This window comes from Urocampus carinirostris, chromosome 19, assembly GCF_059441175.1.
Source record: "Urocampus carinirostris isolate Australia breed hairy pipefish chromosome 19, RoL_Ucar_1.0, whole genome shotgun sequence".
Taxonomy (NCBI): domain Eukaryota; kingdom Metazoa; phylum Chordata; class Actinopteri; order Syngnathiformes; family Syngnathidae; genus Urocampus; species Urocampus carinirostris.
Window position 1 is genome coordinate 19,821,142 of NC_142367.1, and position 18,251 is coordinate 19,839,392.

Here is an 18,251-nt window from a genome sequence, read left to right on the forward strand (position 1 = left end):
CCGCATAATTTTCCCCGTCCATTTGAATCCGGATTAACCAAGTTTTACTGTACAGCAGTATCCTTCTCGTTTCCAGTATTTCGTGACATTTTTACAAAAGAACTTTGCTCGCACTTAGTTTTGAAACCATTATTTAGGACAAAAATAACAGTCAAATTGAGCCTCAAGACTCTAAGGTAACTGCCGGAGGAAGACAAGTGGTATATTTTTTTATCAAATCAACAAGTCAAACGGATATAAAATGTGCTGAAGAATTACCATTTGAATGGAGTGGGTTTGGTGGTTGTGTTTAAATTTGTCTTTAAATATATGGTTGGGGTCTCCCCCAAAAAAAGACTTATATACATATTTATAAATAGGGCAGCATGGCGGGGCGGTGGTTAGCACGTGTGTGGCACAGTTCTGAGGTCAAGGGGTTCAAATCCAGCTGCCAACCTTCTTGTGCGGAGTTTGCATGTTCTCCCCATGCTTGCGTGGGTTTCCTCCAAGCACTCCGGTTTCCTCCCACATTCCAAAAACATGCATGACAGGTTAATTGGCCGGTCCAAATTGTCCCTAGGTGTGAATGAGCGAGATAATTGTCTGTCCCTGTGTGCCCCGCGACTGGCTGGCAACCAGTTCAGGGTGTCCCCTGCCCGAAGATGGCTGGGATGGGCTCCAGCACCCCCGCAACCCTACTGAGGATAAGCGGTACAGATAATGGATGGATGGATATTTATAAATATATATATATATATATATATATATATATATATATATATATTATATATATATATTTACACACACATATTACATTGCTTTCATTGCTCTTTGGGTCCGGACCTCTGAGTATGATCCACACATTTTTAAGAATACAGGAGAATTGTCTGTTCACAACAAGAAAATATTGAAATATTGTATTTGGGTTTATTCAAAACATAAAAAACATTATCTAGTTACTTTACCCGTATTAAAAGTAATTTTGTCACTCCCCTGATAACTTGAATTTAATGGTAGTACAGATGAGCAACAACAACAAACAAAATAATTGTATACAAGAGAGCATTCTAAATGACCGTCTGGAGGACACAAATTCTAAACGCCTAATGTCAAATCCAGGGCCCCAAACTGAAGGTTTGAGTCTAATGACCTGCCCAGGAATAATCGGCCCAACGGTGAGGCCTAATTGAGAAGGACCAAAACATCAAAAAGTTGTCATTGAAGCAATTAACCACATAATGGGCAATAGGCAGCAATCAGCTGGACACTGGACATTTACAAAAACAGAAGCAGTGGTGGGCTTCCATCAAATGAGTGCGTGGGTAGAAGACGTCACTGAGCCGGAACGATGTCAAATTAACAACTTCCAGTGGTCTTTTGAGGAAAACACAGTCAATACCAAGTAATGGGATACTTATTAGTGAACAATCTAACGAGAAAATATAAAACCAGAGGAAGGACATGATTATTCTGACCTCTACAGCAGATGTTCATTGTGTTTGGGACTCTATCACAATCAATGCATTGTTTGTTAAGAATCCTGCATGAGGGACTTGTTAATGCACAATCGAGCATATGTTGCTCAGTATTCAATATAGCAGTGACTACCAACGGCAGTGTGACAAGTTTATGTGACCAAAGTGGCAAGAAGATAATTAAATGCTCTTCCTCAGAAGCACTCAATTTCAGAACCCTAAATGTATGGATTCGCCTAGTAAATATTTGCCTTCTGTGGGATTATTCTGTTTCTAATGGGTTTTTTGTCCCATTGATGGTGGGATTAAAAAATACACCACACACATCCTTTACCAAGACGTGACTGTCAAACTACTAGACGCGTCTAATATATGAATGACTGTCTCCCTCTGGTGGTCATTTACTGTCAATGTACCATAATCACCACTCCACTCGTTATGTGAATGGCGCCTTACCGCATATAAATAACTCAACCCAGTATGAACAGTCAAATGATTGCTATTCATTATTCAAAGATGATTTCCTCCTTGAAACGAGATAAACTAAGAGTGCAGCACACACACACAATGACACGTTCGTCATTTAAATTGCTCGACAGAGGGTAAGGTAAGTGCGCACCTGACATACTAGCCAGGGTGAATACTCATACACAAGGGAACATTTATAGACCCCTTCATCTTTTGTCCTATTGTGATGACTCACCGATGAATCACAGGTTGCACAAGTCAAGAACCTCGCTGCCATCCCATTGTTTGGCCCGACGCGGCTGCAGGTTGGAGGCGTGACGTCACAATCAAGGGAAAAGCTAGTCTTGGGAGTGTTGGCATAATGAGGCGATGTGTCACAGCCAGGATGAGGCATAATAACGGGGGTGGCTGCAACCCAAACTTTTCATGAACAGGAGGCATCTTCCGCAGTTTGTAATTTGAAAACTTTTGGGGTCCAAGGATCGCCAATGATTTGGATTTTTCTCAGAATTCCAATGCATTAATATCAATATTGCACTGACTGGGACAAAAAAATAGACAAACTGATGTATTTTACACATAACTTGGCATTTTTCAGCATGAAGTGGAAGAAGCATGCCTTTCCCAGCATATAACAATAGTTAGTGCCGTTTCTGCACTAATGTCTTAAGGACAGACCAAAAAGCCAAGTAAAGTCATGTTTATTGGTATATCCCTTAATCACAAAGAGTCTCAAGGGGCTGCACAGACCACATACTGTTGCAAACTACAGACCATTATTACACCATCCCCTGATCTGAAACCTACATGAGGGCAAGGAAAAACTCAAAAACCTCAACATGAGGAAAATGAAGACACCTTGAGGAGGGACCGCACATAAGTTAATCCCCCTTCCAGGATGACCAGGCTGCAATGGATGTTGCAATAACAAATAATACACTGATATTGTCAGCATAAAATATAGGTTATTCATATGCTATAGAATAGAAGTGTTTTAAGCCTATATTTAAACCGTTCCACTGTGGTTGCAGATCGAATCTCAGGGGGAAGAGCATTCCACAGTACTGGGGCCCGAATGGAGAAGGCTCTCGAACCAGCGGATCTCGTCTTGGCTCTTGGGATCACTAGTAGACCAGCATTTTCAGAGCGAAGGCTCCGGACCGGAACCTAGGTACTTTAAGGGTTTTTTTGGCCACTTTGCAGGCATTTTTGGGGTCATTTTGAAAGGAACGCATACAGTACATTGTAGTCCCATTAAGAGGACACAGTACATTTCATATATATTTATGAGAGGAAAACGTTCCAGGTTTCACACATATTTAGTGGGTGAAAAAAAAAAAAAACATTTACCACATCACAAAATCTCAAGACTAATCACTAAACAGTGTGTGTGTGTGTGTGTGTGTGTGAGACAATTTCAACAAAGTGCTTGAACAATGTTTTACTCACTTAATACAAACCATTTTTATAAGACATTGTTTAAGTACCAGTGATTTTTCATAATTTTGAACAAGATCCACAAGATAATACCTAAGAAATTAAAATAACATGAATCTATGTCTTTGGCACAGAGTTTAAAATAGTTGGCAACCAGGAAAAGGATCTAAATAAAATTAACTTTGATGACAAATATCAAATGCATGCAATTACAATTGCCCACATATGGACTTAATACAATTACTACTTTTATGCTTTTATTTACAGTGATTTAGATTCTAGACTTCAGTCTTGGTGCCCAGAGCCTAAGCTCACCCTTTTCATTTTGCAGCCAACCATTGAGCCAAAACCGTTAACTCAACGTCCATTTAATCCCACTGGTGGTGTCTTTTCCCACACTTTAGTACACCTGCTGCCCTTTCAAGCCATAACTCATGGTGGTCGTGAGATGAAGTGGACAAACTTGGGCAACGCAACCTTCAAATAAACCACTGAATTAACGTTTTGTCTGTTCCCGGAGTAACGTCGGAGTTAAAGAATGGGTAACAACAGTTGCAGGAAACCCCAAAATAGAGTCAGGAAGCGCATCGAGTTAAAGAATATTGAGGATATGTTATAGATTGTGAGAAAACTATAACTTGAGGGAAAATGAACATAATGATGACACTTACTCGATGAGTTGCTCCATTCCAGCAACCCTGGGCAAGAATGGCTCCCCAGGTTTGGGATGTTGGTTTTTGACGTTCTCCTGAGAATTTGGGGCTGTCACCTAAGAAAAGTAGGAAGTCAAAAATAAGGATTTTGAAAATATACAATTATATTTCTCAAATGATGATGTAACTAAATACATTCCTTATTATTTCCCTTCTTTTCATTAATTATCTCATTTTTTCAATCACCCTATTCTGCAATGTAAAATGTCTTCCAACCTTTGAGACCACCCAACGATCTGACCTCTCTCACCCCAAAGGGATACTTTACCGTGAACCTCATTAACATTATTCATTATAACACGGACTAATTATGCAGCGGCGGGACACATGAATACCCCACGCATGGGCGGTGGAACCGCTCTCGCTCTGAACCCGCATGGTAATTAGGCAAAACATCTGGCGAGAGAGGAAACGCAATGTCAGGCTTCAGGATGTTCTCTTCATCCAGAAGTGCAAGAACACACGGAAGGTAAACTATGGTTCAGTTTGGGACACGTTCATCACCCTTCTTGTATGTGACAGGGGTGAGAGTGGGTCCCATATGTGCAAGACATAATGAAGTGTCAGGCTATCACCTCCAAGTTCAAGCAAGTCTCAAGTTACTGAAGGACAGAAAAAAAATCCAACAAATCAGTATTGTCCGAAAAAGTTTAAGTCAATCTAGCTCAGTTTTAACACGATTTTGGATTATATTTTGCAGTCAGTGTGTGTACTCGTGTTTGTTAGCGGTCGTAAACAATATCGCAAATTTTCTATGGTCACAATCCAGTTTTTGTGATGTATAGTTTTTTCCTTTCCTCAACTTATTTCTTGTTTCATCTTTCAACCACTAACAGTAAACTTTCAAATATTTACTCCAAGCTAGACTCAAGGCTTCAAACTGTTCACATTAATCGAGTCTTATGGTTCAAGTAAACTACCTCTATATTGTGGGTGTCAAACAGGCGGCCCGCGGGTCGGATGAGTCCCGCTAAGGGATTAAAATCGGCCCGCGATACAACGCTCAGACAAGCGCAAGAGAAGAACAAGCTGCAGGTTGAAATATATCCACTTGATGTTGCCAAAGCCAGGTGCCTCTCACAAATACTGTACTTGTATGAATTTCTTTCTCTCTTCCTCCCTTTTCTCTCACTCTATATCTCTCCGTCTCTTTTTTTCTTTCTTTCTTCCTTAGTCTCTTTCTCTCTTTTTACCTTCTTTTGCTCTCTGTTCCTCTTCATTTTCTCTTTCTTTTCTCTCTCTCTCTTTTCACTTTTCCCCTTCTCGCTTTCTCTACTTTTCTTTTATGTCTTTTTCTTATTACATTTCTCTTTGGATTTCATTCTCTTTGTTTCCCCCTCTCTCACCATTTCTCTTTTTATCTCTTTTGTTTCTCACGCTCTCTATTTCATTGTTCCAGCCTTACTACTTTTCTCTCCCTCTCTTCCTCTTATTTCTTTCTCTCTAATTTATTAGTCCAGCCCCAGTGAGAATGTTTGTTCTATCGTGTCAAATGGTTGTACTGCAGTAAAAATTTATATAGTTTAACCAATTAGTAAGTGAAACGGGATTTGTGGAGCGGCTCTTGCTCTTAACCCACGTGGCTTACTCCAATTTCAAACGAAACGAATAACATCAATGAAGCGATCACGTCAACCTAAATTGTAAAGTTAGCAACACTGATTTTAAAGGCTAGCTTTCTTTTTTTTACAACGACAACAAATGTAGGCTACCAACACTGCTTACACATAGAGATCCGAAAGATTACTGTAGAAACATTTTAAAAACATGTGCAAATAGGTACATTCAAAAAACTGTTAAATACATAAAATATATGAACAAAAAGAGTAGAATACAGAAGTCAGTGCTTTTGTTTGTCCACTAACTGGGTTAAAAGGGTAAAAAAATGAATATATGAACATCTTTGGAAGAACCACCTCCATGCAAGAGGTTTGACAAACCCCTTAGTAGCAAACTAGCACTCGATGCATAACACAGAGCCCGTGGGAAGCCGTTGCCTGCCTGTCCCATCAAACATGTATAAGAAACAGATGTAACTTTGATGTCGGCCTATTGCTGTAGCGAAACTGCGCACAATGCGTGTGTGTGTGCACGCATGCCTTGTACTTCTGTCAATGGGCTTGAAAATTCCCAACGGCTGCAAAGCAGGCTTTCGCATGTCCCGACATTTGATATGACACAAATGATCAATGCAATTACATGATGGAATGCATGATGCACAACAATCACAATATTATGTACACCTAATGGGATTTGTACAAGTGCCAGATTGAAGATGTTGTGTTCTTTGAGAACAATATATAATTATATTTTATTGTTCTGGGCATTATGAATATTATCTAACTAATAGAGCTGTGTTGATGTTGATGTAATCACCATTACCCAAAAAAAAACATCAAAATATTCAGAGAAGCTGTGACATAAGATACTTTACATTCCAAATAGACTCCACAGCTAACATATCACTAAAGAGTAGTTTAAAAAATGATTTAGTTCCAAAGCCGCCCGAAAAGAATGCAAATGAAAATGTTGCAATGAAATATAGAAAGAAAAGTAGTACGATAATATGTATGTGTTTTGAACTGATGAGTGAACGCAATGTTCAACATGTTTAACAGCGCAGATTTTTATTGTCAACAGTTAAGGATGCTGATTATGTGATTCCAATGAAAAGCATGGCAGTGCTCCACATAGCTGTCATCTTCAAGCATGTGCACTTGTGAAAACTTCCCTTGCACAAGCATACAAACCAGTGCAATAACAATGAGTCATCCCACTTCTGATGATTCATGTGCATGTCAGCAAGCTGATTGAAAAGTTCTGTACATCATTCTGTGCAGCAGGATCAGTCGTCGTGGCATTAACAAACCCCGCATATCCCTTTTGGCCATGTCAATTTGCGCCAACTTCTCATTTGCGACATCCACGTTTGAATGTTGCAAACACAGACTTACCCCCCTTCCGCAACCTCTCCCATTGGACCAAATTATATGGTAGAAAATAGCTCACTCTCAGTGTACTTTGTTTGGTTTTTCCCTTTTTTGTGTGAACGACCGTTTTTTAGGCTTACAGAATGTGTAAAGCGCTGATGGTTTTTTTTTTTATTTATTGAATACCGTCCTAATATTTAGCTATAATTCGAACAAATAAGGGTTTTTCCTCATACTTCTACCTGATCTTACTTTTTTTCAAACTTCTATCTGATCTTACTCAGTCAATAAATCAGAAAGAAATCAAGAGGTCCGATGACTCATTGAAAAGTGATGAATATAATTATCTTTTTTCCGCAGGCATACATCACCCAAATTGTCAACATATTGTTTCTGCTTCATAAGAAAATCGCTCTGCCTCACAAACTTTCATCTTCTTTTTTTAAAGGGGGGAAGGCATTCTTTTTTAATTCCATCTCTGGTTGAACTTAAATCATAATTGACAAACGAAGTTATGTTAAGGTTAATCATTGTACAAACATTTTAATATGATTTCATTCATTCATTCATTCATTTTTCAACTGCTCATCCAGAAAAGGAAACCCTTGACTGGCTGTCAGCCAATACTAAGGAGGGACAGACAACCATTCACTGGGACAATATGGACTCCGCAATAGACCAGTTTTTAAAATGTGTAAGTCAACGAGAGATTCTATTCAGGTAAAGGGAAAATATTCAAATTCCAAACCGGACCGGTACTTGGTATTGAACACGCAACTTCTGAACTATGGTGTAAGTGTGCTTAACCATCAGCCACAAAGCCACCATTACTTTGAAAAATTAAAAAAGTTAAAGTCTCCATTCTGTATTAGCCCTGAAAATCACTTAAATCTCAAAGAAGATGGGTGTAAATAAAGTACCTTTGATACCATAATATTTCAGACCAATACACAAATCGTCCGCAGTGATCATTATCAATACCACATACTGTATGTTTATCCTTCGTAAGTAAAGATGCGAGCAATCCGATCAGGGGGTCAAGCGTTTCTGCATTTGACTTTTGACAGTCAGTAAAGGATTATTTAATTCATGTCACTTACCTGAATCAACGAAGTACCATGTTATTTTTCTCTCTAAATTTTGGATCTGTCGCTGTGTCCTGTCTGTCGACAAGGTATGCTGTATGTGGCTTGTGAAAAAGCATAAACTTACACTATATATGGATGGATACAGCTTTGGACTTAAACTAAATACAGACAGAACTGTTGCATTCACTATGCATGGACTATAGCATTTTCACTGTGGGAGTAGAGAATAAAACAGAAATGTCACAGACAAATCAACAAATACACATTAGGATTTTTTAGAGTGCTTGTGCCATTCGTCTCTGTCCTACAAGTTCTATAGTGCTTAGCGGCATTAAAATACTTTTCAGATTCCTTGTATTACACTACAGTACGGAAGACATGACAGAAAGAGGCATCACTCTGTTAATATAATCTCTACTGAGAGTTGCGTATGCGCAATAGCGTCTCTGTCTGAAGCAGTAACGTAAACACAGAAATGGCAAAGTCAACAACAACTACGCAGACCAAAACTTCTAAATTTTGGGAGCATTTGGATATAGCTATTCAAAAGACTATTTGAAAAGTTTCTAAAGCAGACCTTGCAATAATCGGTGACACACAAACATTGAAGAGCACGTCAGACTTTTTAACAAAACTTGTAAAATCCAAGTAAAGTTCAAGTCGATACGGTTTTGATGGACGACGGTATCCTCACTTGCAGTATTGTTACATTTTTACAAAAGAACCTTGATCCAACATTGTTTTGCAACCACTATTTAGGAAAAAATATCGGTCAAAATCAGGCCCTTTACTCTTAAGTAACTGTGTAAGGGAGAGAAATTTTAAGTGTTATATTTATATTGATATCGGGCTCTGGCATTATTATTATTTCACAAGCAAATGTAACACAGTGACATAAAATGTGATGAAGAATTATATTTTGCCTGGAGAGCGGGTTTGGCGTTTTTGTTGAATTTTGTCTTAAAATATATGGTGCGGCAACAATCCCTCCCAAAAAAATGTTAGTGTAATATATATGTACTGTATATACATTTTTGCTCTCATGGCTCTTTGGGTCAAAGGGTTCCTGATCCCTGATTTGCAGGGATAAAAAAAAAAAAAAAGTTTACTTGATTTTAATGCATCGTTTATTTGCCTTTTCCTAAAATAATGGACAGATTTATGTCTCAACAGACTGAATGCATTTTAATTAAATATTAAATAAATCAGGAGTATGTTCAATAAAATGTGTTTATCATTGTACCCGTTTGTGTTTACTATCATCTGCCACCCAATTAAATTTACTTCAAGCTCAATTTGAGGAAAAATAAATGACAGATTAGTCAGCTAATCATTTTAACAGTCGGTGACTAGTCGACTATTAACATAGTCGTTAGTTTCAGCCCTAGTAAAGTCTCAGGCGTACCAGTTTACCAACAGAAGATGATAAAGACCCAATAAAGGGTAAAATACCTGACCAAAGGTATTACCAGGATCCTGGTTGACAAATGCCAAGTAAAAAGTAGAAGATACTAGAGTCAAGTAGTGATTCAAGTACCGAAACCTGATATTGGTACTCAGTAAGCCAGGGGTGTCAAACTCATTTTAACTCTGGGGCCACACAATAGAACAACCATTCTCTCGGGGGCCAGACGAGATGATTAGAGAGAAAAAAAAAAGAAAGAAATAAGAAAAATGGTAAATGGTCTGCATTAATATTGCGCTTTTCAAGTCAAAGAAGACCTCCCAAAGCGCTTTACACTCACCCATTCACACACACACTCACAAACCATTAGGGTGTCAGCCATGCGAGGTGCCTACCCGCTTATTGGGGGCATTAGGGATTCAGTGTCTTGCCCAAGGACACTTCGATATATAACACGGAATCGAACCTGCGACCTCTTAAGAAGGAGAGAAAAGTAGGGAGGGTGGGACAAAGAAAGAAAGAGAGGACAAAGAGAGAGAAAGATGAACCAAGAGATAAAGAGAAATAGTGAGAGGGGGGAAAAAAAGAGAAATAATAAAATCTGAAGAGAAATAGAAAGAAGGAGAAAATGGGAGAAAGAGAAGGAGAGAGCAAGAGAGAGAGAAAAGACAGCAAAGGAAAAAAAGAGCAAAAGAAAGTAAAAAATCACAACGAGAAAGAGAAACAAAGAAAGAGAATGAAAGAGACAGAGTGTGAGCGAAAAAGGGAGAGAGACAGAAATACAAGTACAGCGTTTGTGAGAGGAACCTGGCTTTGGCAACATCAAGTGGACACATCTAAACCTGCAGCTCATTTTTCTCTTGCACTTCTCTGAGTCTCATCTCGCGGGCCGATTTCCATCCCTTAGCGGGCCTGATCCGGCCAGCGGGTCGCCTGTTTGACATCCCAGCACTAAGCCCTAGAAAAAAGTTAAGTATCTGGTGGGTCAGTTTCCAAACATTACAGGTTAAACACTCAAGTAAGGGTGAAATCTCTGAACTACGAGCAGTGCTCCCTCTAAGCTGCGCGCGTGCGCAATTGCGCACTGCTCGCACATTCTCTGCGCACAAGAAAATCCAGCCAGCGCACAAAAATGACGGCTCAAAGTTACTAATTAAGAAGCGATTTAGTCAAAGTTACAGTGCAGGAAGGTAAAAATACAAGGGTTCCCCTGACGTTGTGTCCTAAATGCAGTATTTTGAAGTCGAGTCAGAGTAGAACGAAGTTGAGTGAAGATAGTAGAGTTGGTCGAGAACCGGCTTCTTCAGCTCGGCTCACTAAAAGGAACTCTTTCGGGTCCTAAACGGCTCTTCAGGTTGTTTTTGCTTCTTTAATCCCAACATGACCAAATATTATGTAAAACTATGCACAAAATGACTTAAAATAAGGGGGGAATAGAACAAAAAAGAAAAAAATACCAAAATGAAAAAGTAGTGAAAAGCTGAGGAAAAAAAGAAACATAAGGAAGAGAAGGCCTGTTTGAAAAAAGAAGGATGTCGGCCTATTGCTGTAGCTAAATTTTAGAAAAAAAGCCAGAAAAAAAAAGAAAGAAATGTAGGAAAAAAGTAAACAGAGAACAAAAACAAAAAAGTAACAGCTCGGAAAAAATAAACACAATGAGAATTTTTTTAAAGGAATTTAAAAAAAGAAGAAAAAGTTTGTGTTGCATTCAAACAATTTCCAATTATATCAAGTGATTCTTGTTGCCAACATTGTACTTCCACTAAAAAAATGTGATTAAGTACAGTTCTGTATCTTACAACCGACTAAATAAGCCCACCAAAATGTTAATATCATGCGACAAAATATATCAGGAAATAAAAAGAAATGGATATCTTGTGAAAGAATTGTAAGAACAAACGACGTATAATAGTACATGAGTCAATTCATTCAAAAGAGAAAAATAATTTTGCATTGCCGGAAACTCAGCAAAATGTAACTTGATGTCAAGTTTTGGACATGTCTGATAATGAATTATCTTGCCACACTTGGGATTGCTATTGCTCACTGTTGTTTCAAGCGTTGCTCACCGACTTTGTGTGAACGCTCAGACCCCTGGAAAATTAGAGGGAACATTGCCTACGAGGTACTTCAATTTAGCAACCGAAGTACTTGATTACTCCCCATGAGCGGACACTTGTGTGGGTTACTCTATTTTGGAAGCCATGTCACTTCCACTTGTATGTCGGCTATTAAACAGTGAAGGACCGACTGAAAGCATCCTTTTCCTGACTACAGCTGGCTTACAAAGTCTCTCATATAAACACAGGACACACCTTAGCTCAACACATTGAACATACCCCTCACACTGAGCTCTTTCCCCCTTCGGAACTGCAGTTCCTTTCTTTCCGTTTCGCCAGGGAAAACCAAAACAAATGCGAGTGTCCCTGCATCCATAACATAGAAATGAGTGTTTATGTGGGCTGGTATAAAATAGAAAGAAAGTTGTTTAAAACACTCAAGTCGGCGTCTTTTGTGTACCCCAACGTGCCATGCTCGGTTCCCTTAGCATTGTCATGACAACAGTGTGTACGCAGCCGAACAATAAGTTAATAAAGTTGAGGTAAGTTGGCCATTTTTACGAAAAAACGAACAACGTGAAAAATATCGAAGGAATGTGTTTGTTAGAGCCGAAGTCAAAAGAACAAGTGCGGCAACAAGTGTTGAACAAGTTTGTCACTTTCGTACCTTTTTTTTCACGCCGGGAAGGTTTTATTCACTTTCGACGTTGGTCGAATTAACATCCCGTCCGAAATTTGTCACGAGTTGAAAACATTTTGAGTAAAAAAATGGAACAAAAGATTTCCACCCGGTGTGGATAAACGCCGAGTTTTGTAAACCGGCGCAACATGTGGGGTCGTCCGGGAAAAACATACCCGCCCAGATTTGTGTTCGTTTCCAAGGGAGGATGCTTTGCCCCGCCCGCCTCACTCGGACCAAAGGAGTAAATCACGCTAACCCCATCGGTGCCTGGTTTGTGTCGACTGATTGATGACTTCTCAATTTAAAACTCAGTTTTCTGAAAATCCCCCTAAACTGGCGACATTTGAGTGTGTTTTCCACCACGGAGGATAGAAAACAAAACTCCGAGTTAATTAAGATGAGTGATCGCGCGATGGACAATTATCCTAATGAGACGTTTAAGGTCCTCAAAGGGATCATTAGGGAATTTACTAGCTCGGCCTAATCCTTTGAACTTCCCTGGTTCAAACAACACGGGTAACACCAGTATTAAGAGATTATCCACATTTACAGAATGTTTCACATGCCTAATTACACTCTTTCCTAATTACATCTTAATTTCACCAAGAGCAAGTATAAAAAAAAAGTTTACAGTGTAGACCAATGAGTCAAGGAACTTTTTTCAAGAAAATATCTTGAGGTACGACATAAATCGAAAATGTAAAAAGAAAAAAAATATATTAGTATATATCCATTATCTGCATCGCTTATCCTCACTAGGGTCACGGGGGTGCTGGAGCCCATCCCAGCCATCTTTGGGCAGTGGGACACCCTGAACTGGTTCCCAGCCAGTGACAGGGCACACAGAGACAGACAATTCACATGCTCATTCACAAATAGGGACAATTTGGCCAATTAACCTGCATATTTTTGGAATGTGGAAGGAAACCGGAGTGCCCTCAAGCACAGAGAGTACATGCAAACTCAGCACAGGAAGGCTGGTAGCTGGATTTGAACCCATGACTTCAGAACTGTGCCGCGCTTACCACTAATCTTGAATCATCATGTTGACTAAATATATAGTATAAAGTAGTTTCTTATTGTTTTTAAGGTCATCGTGGGTCATAAGGCGATGCAGGTTCTTTATCCATCCATCCATTATCTGCACAGCTTATCCGCTGTAGGGTTGCATCCCAGCTATCTTCGGGCAGTGGGCTGGGGACACCCTGAATTGGTTGCCTACCAGTCGCAGGGCACACATAGACAGACAACTCACTCGCTCATTCACACCTAGGGACAATTTGGACCAGTCAATTACCCTAAGCGCCCGGCGGAAACCAATGCAAGCACGGGTAGAACATGCAAACTCTGCACAAGAAGGCAAACAAAACTCAGTGCCGTATGAGCGTAGTGTCCAATAGGGTTCTCTGACCTTTTTTACGCCAAGATCCACTTTTTGTTGCAGTTTAAAATGTATTTCTAAAATAACAAACTACCATGTTATTACTATGATTTTATTACGTTATTGCCAGGTTAATTATAGGAAGTAGCGCTAAATAGACTCAATTAACCATTAAAAAAATAATTTTACTAGAAAATTACAATGACCCAGCAATGGTGAGCTTTTTTCGGAACAGGTCCGCGGGCACCTCAGATGTCTGGGCACCACGTTAGAGAGCCCTGGTGCAGAATATGCCAGACAAACATGGCAAGAACTACTAGGTATGGATTCCGCTATGTAAAAGAAATAAACATTCGGCTACCTATTATTATTTATAAAAAAAATAACATTTTTAGAATAGAATAGAATATACCTTTATTGTCATTGTTACAAAATGGGTTAATATATTGTCACAACGAAATTGGGCATGACACTCCAGTTTCACACATTTACAGTGAGGTAAAAAAAAAAAACAAGAAGATAAAGGAACAGAAGGTTATAAAACAAGTAGGACAAGGTTGTAGTTATAATTTACACAATATTTACACAAGAAATATCGGCATGTAGGATGTTCCATACAGTTTGGTATCGTAAGGGTTTGTGCATTATGCATTTGGTGCAAAAATAGTCATCATAGTGAAAAAAATAGTCAACATATGCATTTGGTGCAAAAAATAGTCATCATAGTGCAAAAAAATAGTCAACATTGTGCAAGGTGAGCAGTAAACATAGTGCAGTCAACATGTGCAAGACACATAGACATGAGTACCATTTTACGTTCGTATGAGGTAGTGTTTTTGCAAGAGTTTTTCATTTTTTTGTGCGGTATATTTGTATGATAGTTCATGTATTTTTTTTTGTTTGAATAAATGTTTTTTTCTACTGAATAAGGTTTTCTTTGTACCGTTAAGAGGCACTAAATATTAGACACTGTCCCTTTAAGGACACCTCCAACTACACTTCACCTTTAACGTACTCTCCAAAAGACAGTTAACGCACTAAGGCTATAGATGGCGGTAAAATACCATTAAAGTGTAGGGGGTAGCGTTTGTGTTTATAAATTTAGAAGAGGGTGTAAAAATAAAATAGTTACACGTGGTAAGTAAAAAAAAACATGAACATGATTTTTAAATTGAAATAATATACTTAGAAAAATATATATATTTAAGAAGATACCCGCACCCGGATATTGTTGTTGCCAGCCGCTTGTCTCAAACCTGGGAAATGTAGTTTACTTATTTAATATTCTTGATATGAGTTTACGTAGGTTCGCTTATGCTTCACTAGCAACAGACAGCGGAAACTACGCATTTAACGTCCAGTCCACTTGAATTTCCTCCGTAGCGATTACGCTATCTTCCGAGAGGCTGCTCTCGGTACGCGACTGCTACCAGATCTCATCAGCTCCATTCGGAACCTGCCGGGCTGTAAATATTCTCCTCCACGATTGTCCCAAATGTCCGGGACGTGTTCGGGAAGCGGAGAACGCGCAGCCCACGCTGAGAAAGTTCCCTTTGTCCACAGCGCGATGCGGGAACAACTTAACCTCTCGATGGATGTGAAAAGTTAGCGCCGCCGCGACAAAGGCAAGGGACTGCTCTGCCCTTCGGTACCACTCGAGGTGAGAATCGCGGACGTTTGAATGAACTTGCGCCCATCCACTTGGTTCTTGGCGCGTGGAAGGTTTCGATCGATTTATGGCGTCCTTGTTTACAAGGCGATCCAGTCAGCTGGCTACGCTGTCAAGCTAATGTTGGTGGAACTCCGGCACGAATCCCGGGTCAGCACTTTATCTATTAATTGAGCCGTTACGTGAGGCTGGAGTCCAATGTATTTGAAATGACGCACTTTCTAGGGAAATGCTGTTGAAAATGATTTATAATCGTCCCATTTATGACCCGTTTGCAGGTTGCATGGCATGGGGCAAAGGTCCAAAGGTCCTACCTGTGTCTTGTTTCCAGTTTACCTCAACCATACCTGTCAACCTCCGTGCCCTTACAAACTGTCGTATTTTCCCTTACAAAATACAAAATAATCTTAAACCATATTTTTTTTCAAAAGTGTTTATTTATGTAGTTTAACATGTTATATTGTACATGTGTTTCCTTGTATCATTTATATTGTTAATTAACATTTTGTTGTGAGATTCTGAGTTGCTCGACATGAATAAGGTTTATTATAAAAAAAGTTCCAAAATGAAGAAGCTTGGACGTTCACTTTAGAAGGAAAAAATACATGCTAATATAATTAAGTAGAATAATACATTTTCTTATTAAAATTATGAATTCATTTTTTGCATTAAATTATTGTTGGTAATATACTGATTCAAGGGATAACCACAAACCAGTCTTTTTTTTCATTTTCTCATTTTATACTCCCTTATTCCTTAACTCCTTTATACAGGGGAACCTCGGTTCTCGACCATAATCCGTTCCAGAACCCTGTTGGAAAACCGATTTGGTCGATCACCGAAAATCGTTTTTCCCATTAAAAGTAATGTAAAATCGTTTTAATCTGTTACAACACCCTGAACGTTTACCATGAAAGTAAACATGAAGCTAATCCAGGCTAATCGTACGTTCGCGTTAGCGTAATCTTCCGTGCGAAAGATTACGTTAACATAAACGTGTAAAAATAAAAAAATCAGGTCGTTTACACGTCATTTAGCACCCAGGTCTCCACAACAAGTGGTGAGCGGTTAAAGGATAAAGAAAAGATTTATGAATATGATTTCTTACCTTTGTGGTGGTCTGCAGAAGCCATGCTCTATTCCCTCGAAAGAAGGGAAACTTGCACATCTTCTTCATATTTTCCTATTATTTCTTTCTTAAATGCAATAGTTGTACGCACTACTCTTCTTTTTTCACCTGTAGCAACTTTGCTGCTTGCACCGACCTTCTTCCGAGGCATAATTAGGGGTTAAAATACTCCGTTCACCGACATTAAAAACTAAAGCAAAAAGGAGTGCGCGCTAACGTGACAACAGTTCTTCACGTTGGGTGGGGGCAATCTACACCCGTACGCCGCTCAGCATCCTCCCCAGCGTACCGGCGTTCGAACTCCGATTTTTTTGAACGAAAAGCGAAGCAAGAATTTCTCTAAATTTTTGGTCAAGAACTGATTTGTTCGAACTGAGAGGCGTTCGAAAACCGAGGTTCCACTGTACAACATAATGATTCGTAATATAATGCATCAAAGCAAGTGAGCCGTTTGAGAGCCGGCTCTCTTTAATGAGCTGAGCCGAAAAAGCCGGTTCTCTAAATAGAGACGGACTTCCTTTCACTACATCAAACCGCTCGCTTCGTTTGCATGGAAAAAACGATACCGACATAGAGGCTTCCGCGGCGAACTCGTTTGACTTGATTGATTTGCCGTTTCGTAATAGTTGGTGATGGTACCTATAATTGACAATTTTGCCTTTTTCCATACAGATTTTCTCGTACGTCGTACACGTCTTAAAATGCATAATAACCGTACTTTGTTCGGCAAAAACGTACAGGTTGACAGGTATGTTAACGGCTTGTCTATTTGTAATGGGTCACTGCACTGCAGGGTATTGTAGTTAAAATGTACAGAAATCACTTGTTTTTCACAGGAATTGCCTCCAAAAAGGATCCATGATAGTCAAAATTTGAAAAAAAAAGCTTTATTTAAAAATTCTCCATTATACAATTATAATGGGTGTTTAGCGCGTCTGCGTCACAGTTCTAAGGTCATGGGATTCAGCTACCAGCCTTCCTGTGCAGAGTTTGCATGTTCTCGTGATTGCGTGGGTTTCCTCCAAGCACTCCGGTTTCCTCGCACATTCCAAAACATGCATGTCAGGTTATTTGTGAATGAGAGAGCGAGTGAGTTTGCCCATCCCTGCCCACTGCTCGAAGACGGCTGGGATGGGCTCCAGCACCCCTGTGACACTACTGAGGATAAGCGGTGCAGATAATGGATGGATGGAGTCCTGCCCAATTCAGTTTAGAGGTTTTGAGTTTGACATCAGTCAGTTCCAAAACCAATTTTGGGTAATTGATTGGTTGTGTGTCTAGGTGAGTGGCTGGCAATCTGTCCAAGCCTTAGACTTTGAGGCAAGGGTCTCCAACGTGGTGCCTGCAGGATCATTGACATGATCAGTGTCTTTAAATATAATGTGTTAGTGGTTAGCCTGTCTCAATTTTAACCCTACTTCGAATCATTGCTACCTGTTGATAACATAATAATATTACATCAAGTCAGATCAAGTTGCTTTTCTTGCCACTGGTACACATGGAAACCTGTACTATCTGTTTCATGTGGGTGAATAAACCCTTACCCAAAATAACGTCTCGGAGAGGAATGGGCGCTTCCAGGTGGTACTTGCCCAAGACACACACCACAGGAAGTAGTGCCCCGATGACCCTGGTTGTTAAGGGATCCATGAACAACATAGTATTGACATGAGTTGCTATTCTGGAAATACATTTCAAACTGTTAGCCCTTCACACTAGTCAGTAACAAAAAAGGTAGATCTCAGTTTTAAAAAAGGTTGGCGACACCTACTTCTAGGTGTCCCCTGCTCAATGCCCAATGTTGCATGGGCTGGTCTCCAACACCCCCCCGACCC

General features: G+C 39.6%; 2 protein-coding genes across 3 annotated transcripts in view; one reads left to right on the top strand and one right to left on the bottom strand.

Moving 5' to 3' along the window:
- Positions 1 to 12,384, bottom strand: part of ankfn1b (ankyrin repeat and fibronectin type III domain containing 1b) — a 155,116-nt gene extending 142,732 nt beyond the window's left edge. The window contains exons 1-2 of the mRNA XM_088322934.1: positions 12,225 to 12,384; positions 4,031 to 4,129 (exon numbers count right to left, since the gene is read on the bottom strand). Of these exons, the coding sequence (XP_088179060.1) occupies positions 4,031 to 4,047 (17 nt within the window). The 5' untranslated portion in view covers positions 4,048 to 4,129; positions 12,225 to 12,384. The remainder of the gene's footprint in view (positions 1 to 4,030; positions 4,130 to 12,224) is intronic.
- Positions 12,385 to 15,079: 2,695 nt separating this feature from the next.
- capn15 (calpain 15) overlaps positions 15,080 to 18,251 on the top strand; it is a 69,900-nt gene continuing 66,728 nt past the window's right edge. The window contains exon 1 of one of the 2 annotated variants that reach the window (XM_088323793.1): positions 15,080 to 15,278. The gene's annotated coding sequence lies outside the window, so the exon portion shown is untranslated. Of the gene's footprint in view, positions 15,279 to 15,298; positions 15,438 to 18,251 lie in introns of those variants that run through there. The other variant, XM_088323795.1, reaches the window with a different exon arrangement.